We start from the raw sequence: 17,423 nt of genomic DNA on the forward strand, positions 1-17,423 counted from the left end.
TCTCATTTCAGGTATCCATACAAGAACAAACCTCAACTCTCTATATTTTTTAAAAACAAAATATAACTCATTTCTAGAAGAAAAAAAAAATAGAACATGCTCAACTTTCTTAAAGTTAATATATACATCGATCACATTAACATGATCGATACAAGAACAGAACAAATTTTAAATTTGTTCCAAGTATAATCTTTTACATCTATTATTATTATTATTATTATTATTATTATTATTATTATTATTATTATATGATCAATACTTAACTAACAAAATAAAATTGAATAATTTTACATTATTAGATGTAATATCACATTATTAAAAATACTAATAATAATTAATTAATGATTACAAATTACAAAAGAATATAGTGTGTAAAATGAAAATAATACACATCTAAAAATAATATTAAAAAAAATAATTCAAATAGTCTAAATTAATTTTATTTAAAAATTTAAATATTTTTATTATCTCACTAACATTACCTTAAAAAATGGGAGTTCAAGAAGGGCGTGGCGTCTATACATTTTGATCTAACTTGAAATGCCACCGCATTCTGCATCTGGTTTTGCGTTCAATACTTCACTATAATTTATTTCATCAAGTATGCATAAACATTCAATGTTAACGGAACAGAACGCCTTCTTTGAATTTCAATACTTTCGAAATAGCAATGTTTGACAACGAGTCAGCACGTTCATAACTTCACATACACACCATCCTATTCTAATTTCCCATTACCCCATTATATGCCTATAAATAGAAGCCACTCCTTTCTTCATCAACCACACACTACAAACCTAACCTCACTTATTACCATCTACTTCTCATTCCTTCTCTTAGCTTCTTAATTCACAATCATGGCCGTCTTCACTTTCGAGGATGAAATCACCTCCACCCTGCCCCCCGCCAAGCTTTACAATGCCATGAAGGATGCCGACTCCCTCACCCCTAAGATTATTGATGACGTCAAGAGTGTTGAAATCGTCGAGGGAAACGGTGGTCCTGGAACCATCAAGAAACTCACCATTGTCGAGGGTCAGTAACTACTCAATTCAGTAAACATACTATATATGTGATAATTATGTGTTGTGACTTGTAATAATAATAATGAAATATATGCAGATGGAGAAACCAAGTTTATCTTGCACAAAGTGGAGGCAATAGATGAGGCTAACTATGCATACAACTACAGCGTGGTTGGAGGAGTGGCGCTGCCTCCCACGGCGGAGAAGATAACATTTGAGACAAAGTTGGTAGAAGGACCCAACGGAGGATCCATAGGGAAGCTGAGTGTGAAGTTCCACTCGAAAGGAGATGCGAAGCCAGAGGAGGAAGACATGAAGAAGGGTAAGGCCAAGGGTGAAGCTCTCTTCAAGGCAATTGAGGGTTACGTTTTGGCCAACCCTGCTCAATATTAGAACACTTTGCTCCATCTTCATATGCACTTGTTTTCTTTTGAGCATGTTTGTGTGTGCCCATGCTTCAAGCAAGGTGGCTACTCAGATAAAGTTGTTAGTTTCAATTTTTTGTAAAGACGTTTTTTATTTTGTGGTTGTTATTGATTTAAAAGTGTATCACTAAAAGTGTTGCTTAAAGAGAAAGTGTTACCCTTAATCGTTAACTTGGCTCTGATACCAATTTTTCATTTTCGATTTTTTCATTAATTTCCTTTTCGAAATTTCTATTAACTCTTCATATTTTGCTTCGAATAAGTTTATAATTTGTATATATTCAATTGGTGGTGCTTCATTTAAAGGATTTTGATAAAAATAATTTGTAACTTCATAATCTAAAGTATTGACCATTTCTACTATTTCTCTTGTATTTGTTATATGATCATTTATTACTAGTCCTTGATGTATATTTATAATTCTGATTTCATATTTATAGTTTTTTAATTCTGTTTTAATTTCTATCATAATTATGATATTCTTTTTTGCATGGATTAATGTATATAAAATCTTTTATCTGTTTATCTTTTTCTTTAATATAATTTCTCAAATCTTCAAAAACTTCTTTTATTTCTACACTTTCTCTTGTTTCTAAATATCTTTCTAATTTTTCAACTTCATTCTCTATTTTTTCTTTCAATAGCTTTAATTCTTTTAAGTCATAATATGATTTTCCAGGCATTTATAAATTTTTTAAGTTTAATTCCAACTTGTTTATATTTATTCTTATTTCTATCCTTTTTATTATAAGATCATCAATTTCGATTTGAAGATTATTTAATTCCCTTTTATACTCCTCTATTTTACTTTTTAATTTTTTTCACCCTTTTTCTTTTTATTTTATTTTCTGGTTTTTCAATCTTTTTATGCTTCATTATTTATTTTAGAATTTCTGCAAACTCTATCATCATTCATCACTATTTTCTAGAGACTCTATTAATTTTTCTAACTCTTCAACTTCTCTTTTTAACTTGTCATAGATTATTTTTAGAGCTTCAAATGCTCTTTGATTTATTTTAGAAAACTGTAAATAATTCAAACGATTTTCTCTTTCAAAAAGCTCTTGTTTCTTGTCTTGATATGTTACATATATTTCTTCTTTATTTATTGTCATAATTTAGTATTTAGGGTTTCATTTAATTTTTCGACCTTTTTTGTTAATTCTTTTATTTCAGAATTTTCTTCTTTAATTTTTAACTTAGATAAAATTAAAGGGCTATTAATTTTAGATTCTCTTATTTGAAAATTCGATGAAACCAATTTCCATGGTGGTTCTTTTAGTAATAAAACTGGGTTTTCAATAGCTTTATATTTTGGTATTTCTGTTTTTACAATTTTCTGAAATAATTCATCGACATAAATTCTTTCTCTATTTTTAAATATTATACTATGATGGCTATTTGTTAAAGCATAATTTATTGCATATGTAATTGAAAATGGTTCATCATTTTGTTCCATTAAATTCTTTCTGTGAAATTTATAAGCCAAACTTATAGATCTTCCAAGATTTTCAGTTGATAAAGGTATAGCATATCCAAGATGGGCATTAAATTTTACATTTACATTTGCCAAATTTCCATGAATAATTCCAATTATTTGATCTATTGGGTCATCAGTAATTCTTTTGTCACAGATTGCTAAACTTATTGGTGAATTAATTCCTTTCATATATGTAGATTTGATTAAGACTTGTATGGTACTAATATGAATCCATCCAATTTTAGATCTTTTTTGTTGATCCTTAATTTTCTCAATCTGTTTACTCAATTCTTCATCATTTATCAAAGCTATTTCAAGTTCTCCATTGGCAGATTTTATCTTTATAGGGGCTTCAAGTTGAATTTTTTCATAGTATATTATATTTTTTTATTAAAAACTTATTTTAAAAAACTTTGTTTATTAAAATTTTCATTTGATTTGAGATTTAATTCTGTTTTTAGAACAGTCTGTTTTTCATTATCTAATAAAGCAGTTAATCTATAATAATCAGATTCTTCCATTAATTCTAAACTTTCTAAATAATTCATAACTAAAAGACTAGGATGAAGATGTACCTTTCTGGAGAAAAACTTCATTTATTTAGTATATTTTACAATAGATGTTTTTATCTCCAGAGGGGAGATTGTAGATACTAACTCCAGAGGGGAGTTTAGAACTATTTTTCCCTAAGGGAATTCTTTGTCAGACTACAGAATCGCCTCGGCAGCTTCCTCCTTGATCTCCTAGCATATGAGTACTCTTAGCCTTCTGCTTTCTGTTTTCTGATGCCTTCTTCAATTGCCTAAGCAACCTATTTATAATAGTTGGGTCTGATGGACAATTCCCATCCTTACCCTTCTTATGACGTCATTGCTTACGTCATTGTTTGTTATCTTGCACCAGCTACATTATTGGTGCTTTATGACCTAAGCGCTTACGTCATTATGCAATAATGTTGAGGGATGCTTCAGATGCACTGTCCTCTTCTTTTATCATGTGGGCTTCAGATGTATTGTCCTCTTCTTTTACCATGTGGGTTGATTTCATTTCATTATTGCTTTCTTCAGATATTTCTGAGGCACATAGCTGGTACTTGTGGTCTTCTCTATCTTTTATCAAATAGCAGAGATTCCTCTTTATCCCTTCAGGGAGTTTTTCTAAAAGTCCAGATAAGTTGTAGAATACTGATTCAAATTCTACCAAGAGTCTCATCTCTCTTTCTTCAATTTCATTTCTTTTGCTGGACACGAGCAGAGTATTTCTACTTTTATAATTAATCCTTGTGTGAGATTTTTTTGTTATTTTTTGAGTTCTTTCAAAGACCCTTGCTAATGTGCTGGCTAGTCTTCCTTCATGACTGTAAATTGTTAGATCTTGAATTTGATCAATTGGTTGAAAATTTTCTGGGAAGACGGACATGAATATTACTTGGTGTGCTGGAACCAAGCATTCTTCTTCATTAAAAATAGGTTGATTGTTTGTAAATTTTAGGGATACATCCCTTGGATTTACATTGTCAATCATATTTTTAAATCTCTCTACTGCATCAACAAATCCTGCAGGAAACTCACTAATAATTTTTAGATCATTAAAAATTAAAATTGAAGAACTGATAAGTGTTAGATGGGGAAGCATCTGGAAATATAACCAGTTTTGTTAGCTGTTCTTTGGCAATAGGATAATATCCCAAAATTGTCCGTTTTTTTTCAGTCCAATTCAGGACTATATTAAGGGTTTCTCTGAGATTTGATCTACAGACCCTTTTCTTTTCCTTGATTTCAGCCCTTGTAGGAATGTTTCTTATTATTCCTATTCTCTGGGTTTGAATTGGAGCTTTATCTGCTCTTTTTAGGGTTTGCTCTAGATGAAGAGCTTCATATTCCCTGAAGGATTCTTTTGCCTCTTTCAGTGTTAAAAATCCTCCTTTATGAATTATCCTTGATTGATGTGTGAATGGTGCTGCTTTTTCCCAGGCATCATATACTCATTTCATGGGGTCATTATAAATTACATAATATTTTTTATCCTTGGTGGATTTTTTAATAATTTCAGCAATTGTTATATTTTCTGAAATTTTTTCTTCACCTGACTTGTCCACCATGCTTAGCTGGCTGAACTCTGATAGTTTTGGTTGTTGTGTTGATTTCATTGCTTGAATGGCCTTCTTGAGAGATTGGATATGTGTTCTTATTTGCTGACAATGCTTGCATTTTTCGAGCTCTTGCTCATATTTTTGAATTTCTTGATCTAATGCGTTGTAGACGAACTCCATTCTCTTGTTAATGTATCTGCAATAACATTTTTGTCACCCTTAATATATTCAATCTTTATTGGATATTGTAACAAAAATAATTGCCATCTTACCAATCGTCCATGATTATAATCAACTTTTAAATTATATCGTATGAAACCTGTTAGGTAACTTGAATCTGTCCTTAATGTAAATTCTCTGGGTAGTAAATCAATTTTCCATTTTTTTAAGAGATTTAATTGCTGCTAGAGTTTCCTTTTCATGAGTAGTATATCTCTGTTCTGTTGGAGTGAAAGTCCCTGAAATATACCTGCAAAGTAATTCTTTTGGGGAATATTTAGAATCTAGTGATTCTTTTTCTTGTTCCAAACTTCTTATAGCTTTCTTAGCTTTTAGACATCCTGACCAGGTTATGTATGAAGCATCTGTTTCTACTATTAAGTAGTCGTTTTCTTCTGGAATATAAAGCTCTGGAAGTTTTTCACATAATTCTTTGACTCTTTGAATTTGCATACTATCTTTTTCTTCCCATTTCCATTCTTTTTTAGTACTTATTTTTGGAAATAAGCTTTTAGTGTATTTTGTTATATTCTTTAAAAATTCTTGATCAGAAATATAATTTATACACCCTAAAAATCTTTGTAATTGTTTTCTATCTTCTATTTTATTAGGAAATAAATTTATCTTTTCTAAAACATTTGGTTGAAGTTTTAACTTTCCTTGAGTGGATAGAATTAATCCAAGGAACTCTATTTCCTGTTTTACTATTCTTGCTTTCTTTTTGCTAAGAACTAATCCTTTTTCTTTACATCTTTCTAAAACTATTAATAATTTTTGAAGATGATCTTCTCCATCCTGTTTTGTAAAAATTAATATATCATCAATGTAAACTAAAACAAATTCATTTAACTCTTTTAGATTTTTTTCCATAAATCTTTGATAAATACCTGGGCTTGTTTTAATCCGAATGGTAATATATTTTATTCATAGAGCAACACACTTGTTGATTCTTTTGTTGGGCAAGTAAAAGCAGTTAATTTCTTTGTTTCTTCGTCTAGACGAAGTTGCCAATATCCTGATTTTGCATCAAGAGATGAAAACCAAGTTGCTCCTTTGATTTTTTCTAAAATAGAATCTTTTCTTTGAAGTTTATGAGCATCACCAATAGTTGCTTCATTCATCTTCTTATAATTAATTACCATCCTTCATTTTCCCCTTTTAATTTTATTATTGTTTTCGACATAAAAGGCTGGAGCCGCATGAGGACTTTTACTTAATCTTATAATTCCTTTTTCCAAAAGATCTTTACATTCTAATGAGAACTCTTCTCTATCTCTTGCGGAATAAGGAATTTTATTTGGAACATTTATCTCTTTTGTAGGATCTTTTAATTTAATGCTTACTAATTCTTTATTTGTATTTTTAATATCTAAAGGATTTTCAGCACAAATTTCATCCAAAAGTTCTTCTATCTTTATTTCAAGATTATTTTTTGGAATATTTATCTGAAAGTATAAATTTAAATAACATGTTTCTAATATAGAAAATATTTTAAATTTTAAGATCTTATCTATAGTAGTAGTTGGTATTTTTATATGTTTTGATTTTTGATTTATTGAAGAATCGTGTGGAGCTTTTAAATTTATATATGTTAATTCTTGAATGAATGGATGATATAGCTTTAAAAAGTTATTTCCTATGATAAAATCCATTCCAGAATCTAACATATATATAGATGGAACAATAAACCTATAATTTTGAATAAATATTTCAGCCATCTCTGCTTTTTGGTCAATTTTATGTATTGATTTGTCAGTTATTCTAACTCTTAATGGTTTCTTTAATTTTTTCCAATCAAGTTTTATATTTGTACTAGCAAAGCATTGTGTTGCTCCAGTATCTATGAAAGCATTTATAAATTTTTCTGTTATTTTTATAGTAATAAATGTAGCGTTATTACTCAGTCTCTGAGTCTGTTTCTGAGACATATTCAAAAATATAGTCTAAGTTATCATCAGATTCTTCTAATGGTTCCATGAAACAAGACTTAGCAATTTCTATTTGTTTGGTAAGATCCTTTTTATCCTTCTTTTTTGGACATTCATTTGCATAGTGTCCTTCTTCTTGGCAATACCAACACTTACAATTTTCTTTTTTATTTGGGCAATAGTCATTTTTGTCTTTTGTTTTTATTGTTATTTCTTTTTTTAAAATACCTCTTTTTTCTCCAGTTTGGATAGTATTTTCTTTTTCTAAATTGATATTTTCTTTTTCTTTGAAAATTTTTATTAAGACCATATTTTTGGGGTATCTCTTCATTATCCTGATAGCAAATTCTAATTATATTTGCAAATTTTTTTAGTCACTTCTTGCATACAACGTTCTTTTATTTCCTCTCTTATTGCAGAGGTTGCTCCACCAAAATTATTTTCAATTGTTCCTCTATTTATTTCTCTTATAAATCTTCCCATTATAAATTCATTAGCAGGATATGGAAGTTTTGTTATATACATACTAAGATAATGGTCTTTATCTTCTGCTTTTAATTTATAATAATGTATTCTATATTCACATATATAAGACTCCACATTACATAAATCATATATCTGAATATTAGCTAAATGGTTTTTTGCTTCTTGATATTCTTTATTATAGACTTCTTGTCTATGATCTATAATATTTTTTCCAAAAAATTCTTTATATAGAATCATCATTATATGTAATATCTTATCATAAGTTGTTATTTTTGTTGCTAATTCTTCTATTATTTAGTTTTCTATTGATGTCATATAATCTCTTACGGTTTTTTTAGTATGAAACCCTATGTAATTTCAAATATCTCTTCTAGACAATTCACTAAGTTTTGGATTAGTAAAGGCTTCTAATAAGAAGGAATTCAACCAGTTCTCGAAAATTTCTTTTTCATTCTTTTTACAGTCTAAATCGAGCATTCTTTCTCCTTCCATTTTCTGGATTTTAGGAACGTATTTTGATGGTGTTCTTGCTGAGTTTGGCCAATGTATAGCTCGTCCGTCGATGAATGTCTTCAAGCTTCTCATCGGGATGAATTATACGTCGGTAATGAGAGAACAAGGGGGTGGGTACCTGCAAAAGACACTCCAATGCTCAAGTCAGTAAGTGTTTAAGAGGTATAAGAATAATTCTATGAATATAGAATGTAAAACATGAAATAGAAGTTATCATGTATTGTGTGTAATAATTCTATGAATATAGAATGTAAGATGTAATATAGAACTTATCATGTTGCCCTCTGAGATTAGATATAGAAGGTTCCTTTTATAGGCATAGAATTGATGAATGATATTCATGTTATGACCGTTTGGTCATTAAGATTGAAATGATGATCATTAAGTTGGTAATGAAGGTGTCGGTTACAAGCAAAGAATAAATGATAATTAACGCCGAGTTATAACTCATAATGCATAATAAAGACCGAGTTATAAGGTGACGGATCACAGCCCCCAAGATTTGTCCGCCGATCATATGATCCAGGCTAAGTTTAGAAAATAAAATGAGTTCTAACTATGTTAAAAGATAAGTGAATAATGATATGGTGAGCCCCCAAGCTTAGTCGGGTTATTATGTCGGCACTTATTCAAAAAATAATTGAGTGATAAGAGTCATTCAATCAAGATAATTGTGTGAGGGATACTTTTTCACTTAAGAACAATTTTAGCATTTGGTTGTATGTGAACTGAAAAGTTCAGAGATAGATATCCATTGACAGAATCGATTGTATGATTCGAGGATATAATGGTTAATTGTCTTGGGAATTTTTCCAGTCCACAACAACTTATTGATAAATTTCTCGCTCAAAGCAATTAGTTATTGAATATTTATAATTTATAGTGAAGGTCTGACATGAATAAGATAAATTGAGAAAATGAATAGGTATAAAGTCGCAACATATATTGAATAATGTATATTGTAAAAGTAAAATAGTTTAAAGTAAAAAAAAATATACCTTAAAAGTTGATAATTGTAGAGAAGAAAACGATATATATGAATGTCATACATGCCAAACGTGAATATCTGAATTTTATTTTGTAGGACATGCTTTAATTTGATAATAAAGCAATAACATAACAGTTATTGAATTATACATTTATTATAATGTTTCTAGCAGTTACAATATGATGAGGAATATTCTTTGTGCAATAATAGTAAATTGCCTATTTAATTTTCTACATTAAACAAATAGTAACATAAAATTTAATAGCATAAAGTGAATAGTGTAACAGTTATGTACAATTGATATATAATTAATTTTTTATGGAATCCAATTTTAAGATTTGAACTCATCATTACTGTCATTTAATTGTATAAATGAAATCATTAAGCAATAAGAATATAGCACATAATGAAATAAAAATTCAATTGACATGGTTGTTATATGTCATTATTGTATAAAACATATATTGAGGTTTGAATATAACTAATAAATCAGTAAATATTAGTTACACAAAATATAAATGCAAAAATATGTGTGAATAAAATAAATAATATTATTTGTATGAGTAGAGAACTTTGAAAAAGTTAGCAAAATTGATAGGTGAGTTTGTACTTTGATTAATTGAAAATCGAGTTTTTTTTTTTTTTCGGATTGGTTGAAAGCCGAGTTTATTCTTGGATTGATTCATTGATCGATTATGACATGTAAAATACTATGATACGTTAGATTAAAATTTGATAAAATGTATTAAATAAAATCTTAAATAAGATTGTTAAAATTGGTTCAAAAATTTGAATGTAATTCAAGTTTTATGAACCTGAGGGGAGTAGGAATTATTTTACTCGCTCTCCACAGACGGCGCCAATTGTTCTTGCTGAGTTTGGCCAATGTATAGCTCGTCCGTCGATGAATGTCTTCAAGCTTCTCATCGGGATGAGTTATACGTCGGCAATGAGAGAACAAGGGGGTGGGTACCTGCAAAAGACACTCCGACGCTCAAGTCAGTAAGTGTTTAAGAGATATAAGAATAATTCTATGAATATAGAATGTAAAACATGAAATAGAAGTTATCATGTATTGTGTGTAATAATTCTATGAATATAGAATGTAAGATGTAATATATAACTTATCATGTTGTCCTCTAAGATTAGATATAGAAGGTTCATTTTATAGGTATAGAATTGATGAATGATATTCATGTTATGACCGTTTGGTCATTAAGATTAAAATGATGATCATTAAGTTGGTAATGAAGGTGTCGGTTACAAGCAAAGAATAAATGATAATTAACGCCGAGTTATAACTCATAATGCATAATAAAGACCGAGTTATAAGGTGACGGATCAGATGGTATTTTTGTATATTTTGAATCTTTATTTATAAACCCTTTTTTAAAAGCATAATTATCAAAACATGTTTCCCATTTAAATTGAGATTGATTATTCTTAGATGTTCCAGCTTCATTTTTTACTTGTATTGGAATTGCTGGTTCTTCGTCACTTGAATAATCTAAGATGTGTTCTTCATTTTCTATATTTTCAGAATTTACTAATTCTTCTTCTATTTGAAATCCATGTTCCATAATATTATTTTCTTGAGCCATTTTTAATTGTTTAAAAAGCATTATAACTTCTTCTAATTTTTCTTCTTTGGGATTCTCTTTTTCCTTATTTCTTTGAAATTTTATGGATATTAATATTTTTTCAAGCATATCTACTATAGAATTTAATTGTGGGTTAAAAGTATGATAAAGATGTAGGGAATCATTTTCATGGTAACATTTTTTAGAAATTCCGTGTGAAATATAAGTTTTTTCAGGTTTTTGAAGTCCTTCAATAAAACTTATAGTAAAATAAAGATTTTGAGAAAAATCATTTTGTATTGATTTTAAGAATTCGGTGTCATTACAGTTAACATTAGTTAAAATCATTAGTTTTTTATCTATTAATTTTGATAATTTAATTATTTTTTCTTTTAAATCTTCTAATTTATTTTTTTCCATTAAGTGACGCTTTTCTTTAAAAAGTTATGGTTTTAAGTGAAAAGTATGGCTTTAAAATGTATGGTTTAGGTTTTGCCACGTAGACATCTTTACCATAAAGTTATTTTTGGGATCTTTATTTGAGTGGTGACCTTCAAGTAATTGGTTTTTTTCCATATAATAAGAAAAATAAGTGTTACTTTTCTTTGTTTTTTTTGCTGTAGCTTTGTCTGGGCTTCATATCAATCAAATTTAATATCAAAGAAATTTGAATGATTACTATACCATCTAAATATCTTTTTACTCGGTAGCTTATTTGCTCAAAAGTCATATTTTATTCCATTTTATATCAATAGTTTATATTTAGATTTTACAATCAAAGTATAGAATTAATTAGCATAGTTATCATTGATATGGATTATAATCTGTCCAAAGTAGTGTTATAAATCCAAAGTAGTGTTATATATGTATTATAATCTGTCCACAGGTGACACTAGTAATAATAACGATGATGATGTGATCGGTTTTCCATTTTTTTTTTCTGTTAAATTGATATATCAAATTAAAGTGGTCCATCAACGTTGAATTCAAAATATTATCAAATTCACATTGTACAAGTCATGGCATTAAGATCAAATTGTGTGCGAAGAATGTTAGGGGTCAGTAATTTTAGTGTTTTGTAATTATCAATTGGCTATCAATAATATTTTTAATGGTGTGAGATTATATCTAATGGTGAGAGATCATTCACTTTTATTTTAATAGTTAGGTGTTAGTCAAAAAATACGAAAATTACTAGCTCTTAGACTTTTCGATTGTGCGCCCTCAGATCCTTAAAACGGAATCTACCTCTCGCTTTAGTCTTTCTTAAGGTCTCTCAATTGATCCAAGTCATTCACCTTTTTAATCTTCCACAAAAATAAAATAAAAAATAGTAAAGACTAACTCTTAAATTTAAAAAATTTATTTCTTACTAAAATTCATCCTCTCCATCGTAAACCATAAAAAGTATCACGTAAAGAATTATATATATATTGCTATTATTTTTAAATTACTTTAAATTCCAAGGTTCTTGATAGTTGTGCATTAAACAAAATTACGTGATTTTTTTCTTAAAAAGATGGATGAACATTAATTATATAAGAAAAGAACATAAGAAAAACAATATGACAGACCATATTGATATAGCAATATTTAAATAGAATAAAACATGATCGGTGATTATAATGCGGTTAAATTCAAAGTACATCTTAGATAAAACAACCACATCAATACAATAAGTCGATAATGGATAAATAATTTATCGCTTTCATTATAATTATTAATTTCTAGATAAATAACTGAAGATTGAAAAAGGGTAAACTCATAATTTATAAGAAAAAAAACTCAAAAATAGAAAGGAGATCTATTTTTAATTCCATTCATTATAACTCAAAAAAAATATTCAATTTAAAGGTTGTAGTATGTTTAGAGAAGGGGATTGAATCTATGTCTATTTTTTATGTTACTGGATTAATCCGTTAAAGCAAGCTTTTAATTCTGATTCTGTTTGAATTCAGCAGCAAAAAATTTATGAGACAATTTATTTTTATCTCATGAATATTAGAAAACAGAACAGAGCAGAAAAGAGAAGAGCTAACACCATCATGTATCCTGGTTCGGTTGTCTTGTGCTATGCAACCTACATCCAGTCTCCACCACAACAGTGGTGAAATTTTTACTGTAGTTAAAGTATTACATACACCAATTCTACAGGATTGACACAATCCATTCACCCTCAAGTTCTAACCTAACTTGACTTTGGCTATGCTAATACTTAACTCTTCACTCTTAGTGATAACCTAACTAAGGGATACCTCACAGGTATAAGAAACAAGACAAAGACTTACCTAAAAAAATCTGAAATAACTTTAGACTTTTTTCTCAAGTGTATCACTCAACCTCTTTCCACTCATTGGCTTTTACTTGAGCTCTCTCAATATGCCTTTTCACTCTAGAAATTACAGAAAGATAAACATTGAAAAGTAAATTACAATCTGTAAAACATGAAGGAGATGGACTCTTCAACAGCCTCTTTGTTATGTGATAAACCAGATTTGCATGTCTCTGATTCAGTTCTTTTTTCTTGGCGGAATGCTTCTTTGAAAGAAAGCATTGTCCAAGTAGATGAACTTCTTCAGAGAGCTTCTTTGCAGAACAAAACCTCAATACTCTGGGTTATCTCCTATTATTTTCTGAATGAAAAAAAATCTTCTTTTATCTCCTTGCATATTGTTGGGTTGCTCTCCCTAGGTCAACTTCTTGAGCCTTGTGCTTCACTAACCCACCATCTCACTTTTTCCTATTAATCCTCAGAATAGAAACTTTGGTTCTGACCTTCTTTTGTTGACCGAAAACCATAGGAAAGCATAAAACATATATCCTCAATGGTAAACCCAGATCTTGGCCATTGAGAAGATACTTGGTCCCCAAGACTCACTTGTAACCGTAGATACACAGCAGTGAAGAACAAACAACATCTTTTCCATGTATTCTATTTCGGACTGAGCAGAGAGTTGGGAAGAGAAGAAGAAAATATGATGCATGCATAAGAAAATAGGTTACCTTTTAGCTCTGTCTTAGCTTGATGTGGTTTGAAATGGTTGATCAGATATCTGCCTTTCAAGCTTAATCTTTCTCTTTCTTGCTTTTTTGGTGATTAGCTTAGGAAAGAATCTCTCTCTATTTCTTCTGTGATTTCTGACCAAGAGGAAAAAAGTGAACGTTGATTTGGTGAAAAACAAGTGAGAGGGAATTATTTGTTATCGGGCTTGGATCGGATTATTTCATTCGGCCCGTCTTAATTTCTCAGCTTTGTTTCTTTTTTGGGCTTCGTTTGTATTATTAGCCCACCGGCCTTGTTCTAATTTCATCCAATTAGACTGTTGTATTAATTTGTGGCATGCAATACTTAATTACAAATAATTAACATTAGTTAGATAGATGTCCAAAAATAATATTTATCATCATCAATTAATTTAGTTAATTTTTTAACTAAATACAATTTATTGACTTAAGTGTTACAATAGTTTTGTAAGTACCTACTTCAGCTCTCTGTATTTGATAAAAACAAAATATAACTCATTTCCAAAAGAAAAAAAAAAGAATAAGCTAAATTTTCTTACAGTCAAGAATCAAGATATACATCGATCACACAATGAATACAAGAACAGAACAAATATTAAATTTGTTCCAAATATTAATCTTTTTTCTTCCTAACATTGAAGACATTTATTATTATTATTATTATTATTATTATTATTATTATTATTATTATTATTATTCCTAGTCATAGGCACGCTTTATACTTAAAAAACAAAAGTATATAATGTGTAGAATGAAAATGATAACGCATAATATGAAGATAATAATGTTTAGAAGATAATAAGAAATTAAGAAGTTGCGGGTTCGAGTCTCCTATCTTTTCAAATTTTGCCAATGATTAATAGCTCAAATGATATAGTCTTCCCATACTCAATTAAGAGGTTGCGGGTTCGAGTCTTCTATCTTTGGTAAAAAAAAATAAAAAATTAATTATTTAAACTTGCTTTATTTAAAAATTTGAATTGTTTAGACTAATTTTTTATTTAAAAATTTAGGCCTTTTTTACTATCTCACTAGCATTACTAAATAATGGAAATTCTAGAAGGGCGTGGCGTCTATAAATTTTGATCAACTTGAAATGCAATTGCATTCTGCTCTGCTTCTAGTTTTGTGTTCAATACTTCACTATAATTTATTTCATCAAGTATGCGTAAACATTCAATATTAACGGAACAGAACGCCTTCTTTGAATATGAATGCTTCCGAGATAGCAATGTTTGACAATTTAAAGCTTAAATTAAACCAGTCTCCAACAATAATTAATATTCTTCAGCCAAGCAGCAATTGAAAGAAAAATGAAAAATCAACGAATAACATGGCCGGCGTAGCAATGAGTCAGCACGTTCATAAGTTCACATACACACCATCTCATCCTCATTCCTCATGACCCCATTATATGCCTATAAATAGAAGCCATTCCTCTCTTCATCAACCACACACTACAAAACTAACCTCACTTCTTACCATCTACTTCTAATTCTTTTGATTCCTTCCCTTAGCTTCTTAATTCATAATCATGGCCGTCTTCACATTCGAGGATGAAATCACCTCCACCCTTCCCCCCGCCAAGCTTTACAATGCTATGAAGGATGCCGACTCCCTCACCCCTAAGATTATTGATGACGTCAAGAGTGTTGAAATCGTTGAGGGAAACGGTGGTCCTGGAACCATCAAGAAACTCACCATTGTCGAGGGTCAGTAACTATTCATTTCAGTAAACATACATACTATATGTGTGATAATTATGTGTTGTGAATTGTAATGATAATGATTTATATGCAGATGGAGAAACCAAGTTTATCTTGCACAAGGTGGAGGCAATAGATGAGGCTAACTATGCATACAACTACAGCGTGGTTGGAGGAGTGGCTCTGCCTCCCACGGCGGAGAAGATAACATTTGAGACAAAGCTGGTTGAAGGACCCAACGGAGGATCCATTGGGAAGCTGAGTGTGAAGTTCCACTCGAAAGGAGATGCGAAGCCAGAGGAGGAAGACATGAAGAAGGGTAAGGCCAAGGGCGAAGCTCTCTTCAAGGCTATTGAGGGTTACGTCTTGGCCAACCCTGCTCAATATTAGAACACTTTGCTCCATCTTGATGTGCACTTGTTTTCTTTCAAGCATGTTTGTGTGTGCGCATGCTTCTAAGTAATTGTTTTTGAAAAATGTGTAAACAATGTGAATTAATAGGGCTAAAAGAATAAATTTAATTAGTTGCATTAAATTATAATGTAATGTATTTTCATTTGATTGGTGGTTGTTTATATTATTCAAAATTTTCATTGTTCCTTAACACTCCCCTAAACAAAATAAGTGTTGCTTTTCTTTGTTTTTCTGCTGCAGCTTTGTCTGGGTTAGTGGGCTTCATATCAATACAATTTAATATCAAAGAAATTTGAATGATTATTATACGATCCAAATATCTTTTTAGTCGGTAGCTTATTATTATTTTTTTTTTACTAAAGGTAGAAGACTCAAATCCGCAACCTCTTAATTGAATATAAGGAAACTATGTCATTTGAGATATAATTCATTGGCTTACTCGGTAGCTTATTTGCTCAAAATTAAAAGACATATTTTATCCCATTTTATATCAATAGTTTATATTTAAATTTTACAATCAGAGTGTAGTATTTAACATAGTTATCAAGATTTTGATCCTCTAAAGTTTGAATTTCACTTTAAAGAGTAAAGTGTGATCTCTCACCATTGATTTTATAGGTGGGACCAATAATAAATATGAAAGAGAAACTATTCAAGGGTAGAAGATCACACTCTACTCTCTAAAATGAAATTCAAACTTTAGAAGATCCAAATCCTAGTTATCATACCTAGTCCGATCAGATAAAAAATTTAGTCACTTAGTCATCAATTCGAATTAAGTTGTTATTTAAATTGATCAAACAATTAATCTAATTAAATTTAGTCAAATTCAATAAAAATCAATCAAATTCTACCAAAACAGTTAACACAGATTCGATAAAACCTGGAAACTAAAAAAATATTATTTTTTATTCATAATATTTAATTTTAATATATTTTTTTATTTTTATTATTATTATTATTATTATTTTTATACAAATACTTAAAGAGTATAATAAATATGAACTAGGGAGGTACATAGTCCGATCCGACCTGGACCGAAACATTTTTTACACGTTGGCCCGCAATTGAAGTGGTTCGAATTTGATCCAAAGACAAAAAAAGCACTTAAAAAATACCTCAACCAAGTTTGGGTTATAGTTCGAGTCACCCGCTCTAATTCGGTGATGATACATATTTTAAAATTATTTTGTACTTAAGAAGTATAAGACTTTAGATTAATGCATAATATTTTGTATTATTTGTAACATTGGTGTTATTAGTATTGATTTATGATTATGCTTTAATTTTAGAATTTGGTTAGTATTTATTATATTTTTCTAAGTGAATTTCAATCATATAAAATAATTGTTAGAGATTTGGAACTTCTTTTATACTAGCATTCAAGAGGATAATACGTTTTGTCTTGAACTTGTGTTTTTTAACTAATATTGTGCAATATTAATTATAAATTAATCCATTTATTTTTAATAAAAATAATTATAAAATTAGGAAAGAGATACAAAGATGCATAAAATTATGATTAAAGCCCCGTTTCTATCTG

General features: G+C 29.4%; 2 protein-coding genes across 2 annotated transcripts; both read left to right on the forward strand.

The window, feature by feature from the left end:
* Positions 1-786: 786 nt before the first annotated feature.
* On the forward strand, positions 787-11,422 carry LOC148578804 (pathogenesis-related protein 2-like). Its single transcript, XM_088500057.1, has 3 exons — positions 787-1,035; positions 1,123-1,491; positions 11,295-11,422. The coding sequence occupies exons 1-2, from the start codon at positions 858-860 to the stop codon at positions 1,416-1,418; spliced, it is 474 nt and encodes a 157-aa protein (XP_088356183.1). The 5' UTR covers positions 787-857; the 3' UTR covers positions 1,419-1,491; positions 11,295-11,422.
* A 3,872-nt stretch (positions 11,423-15,294) lies between these two features.
* On the forward strand, positions 15,295-15,856 carry LOC107639516 (pathogenesis-related protein 2-like). Its single transcript, XM_016343047.3, has 2 exons — positions 15,295-15,472; positions 15,561-15,856. The coding sequence occupies exons 1-2, from the start codon at positions 15,295-15,297 to the stop codon at positions 15,854-15,856; spliced, it is 474 nt and encodes a 157-aa protein (XP_016198533.2).
* The last annotated feature ends 1,567 nt before the right edge of the window (positions 15,857-17,423 follow it).

This window comes from Arachis ipaensis, chromosome B1 (genome assembly GCF_059453495.1).
Source record: "Arachis ipaensis isolate K30076 ecotype BB chromosome B1, ASM5945349v1, whole genome shotgun sequence".
NCBI classification, from domain to species: Eukaryota; Viridiplantae; Streptophyta; class Magnoliopsida; order Fabales; family Fabaceae; genus Arachis; species Arachis ipaensis.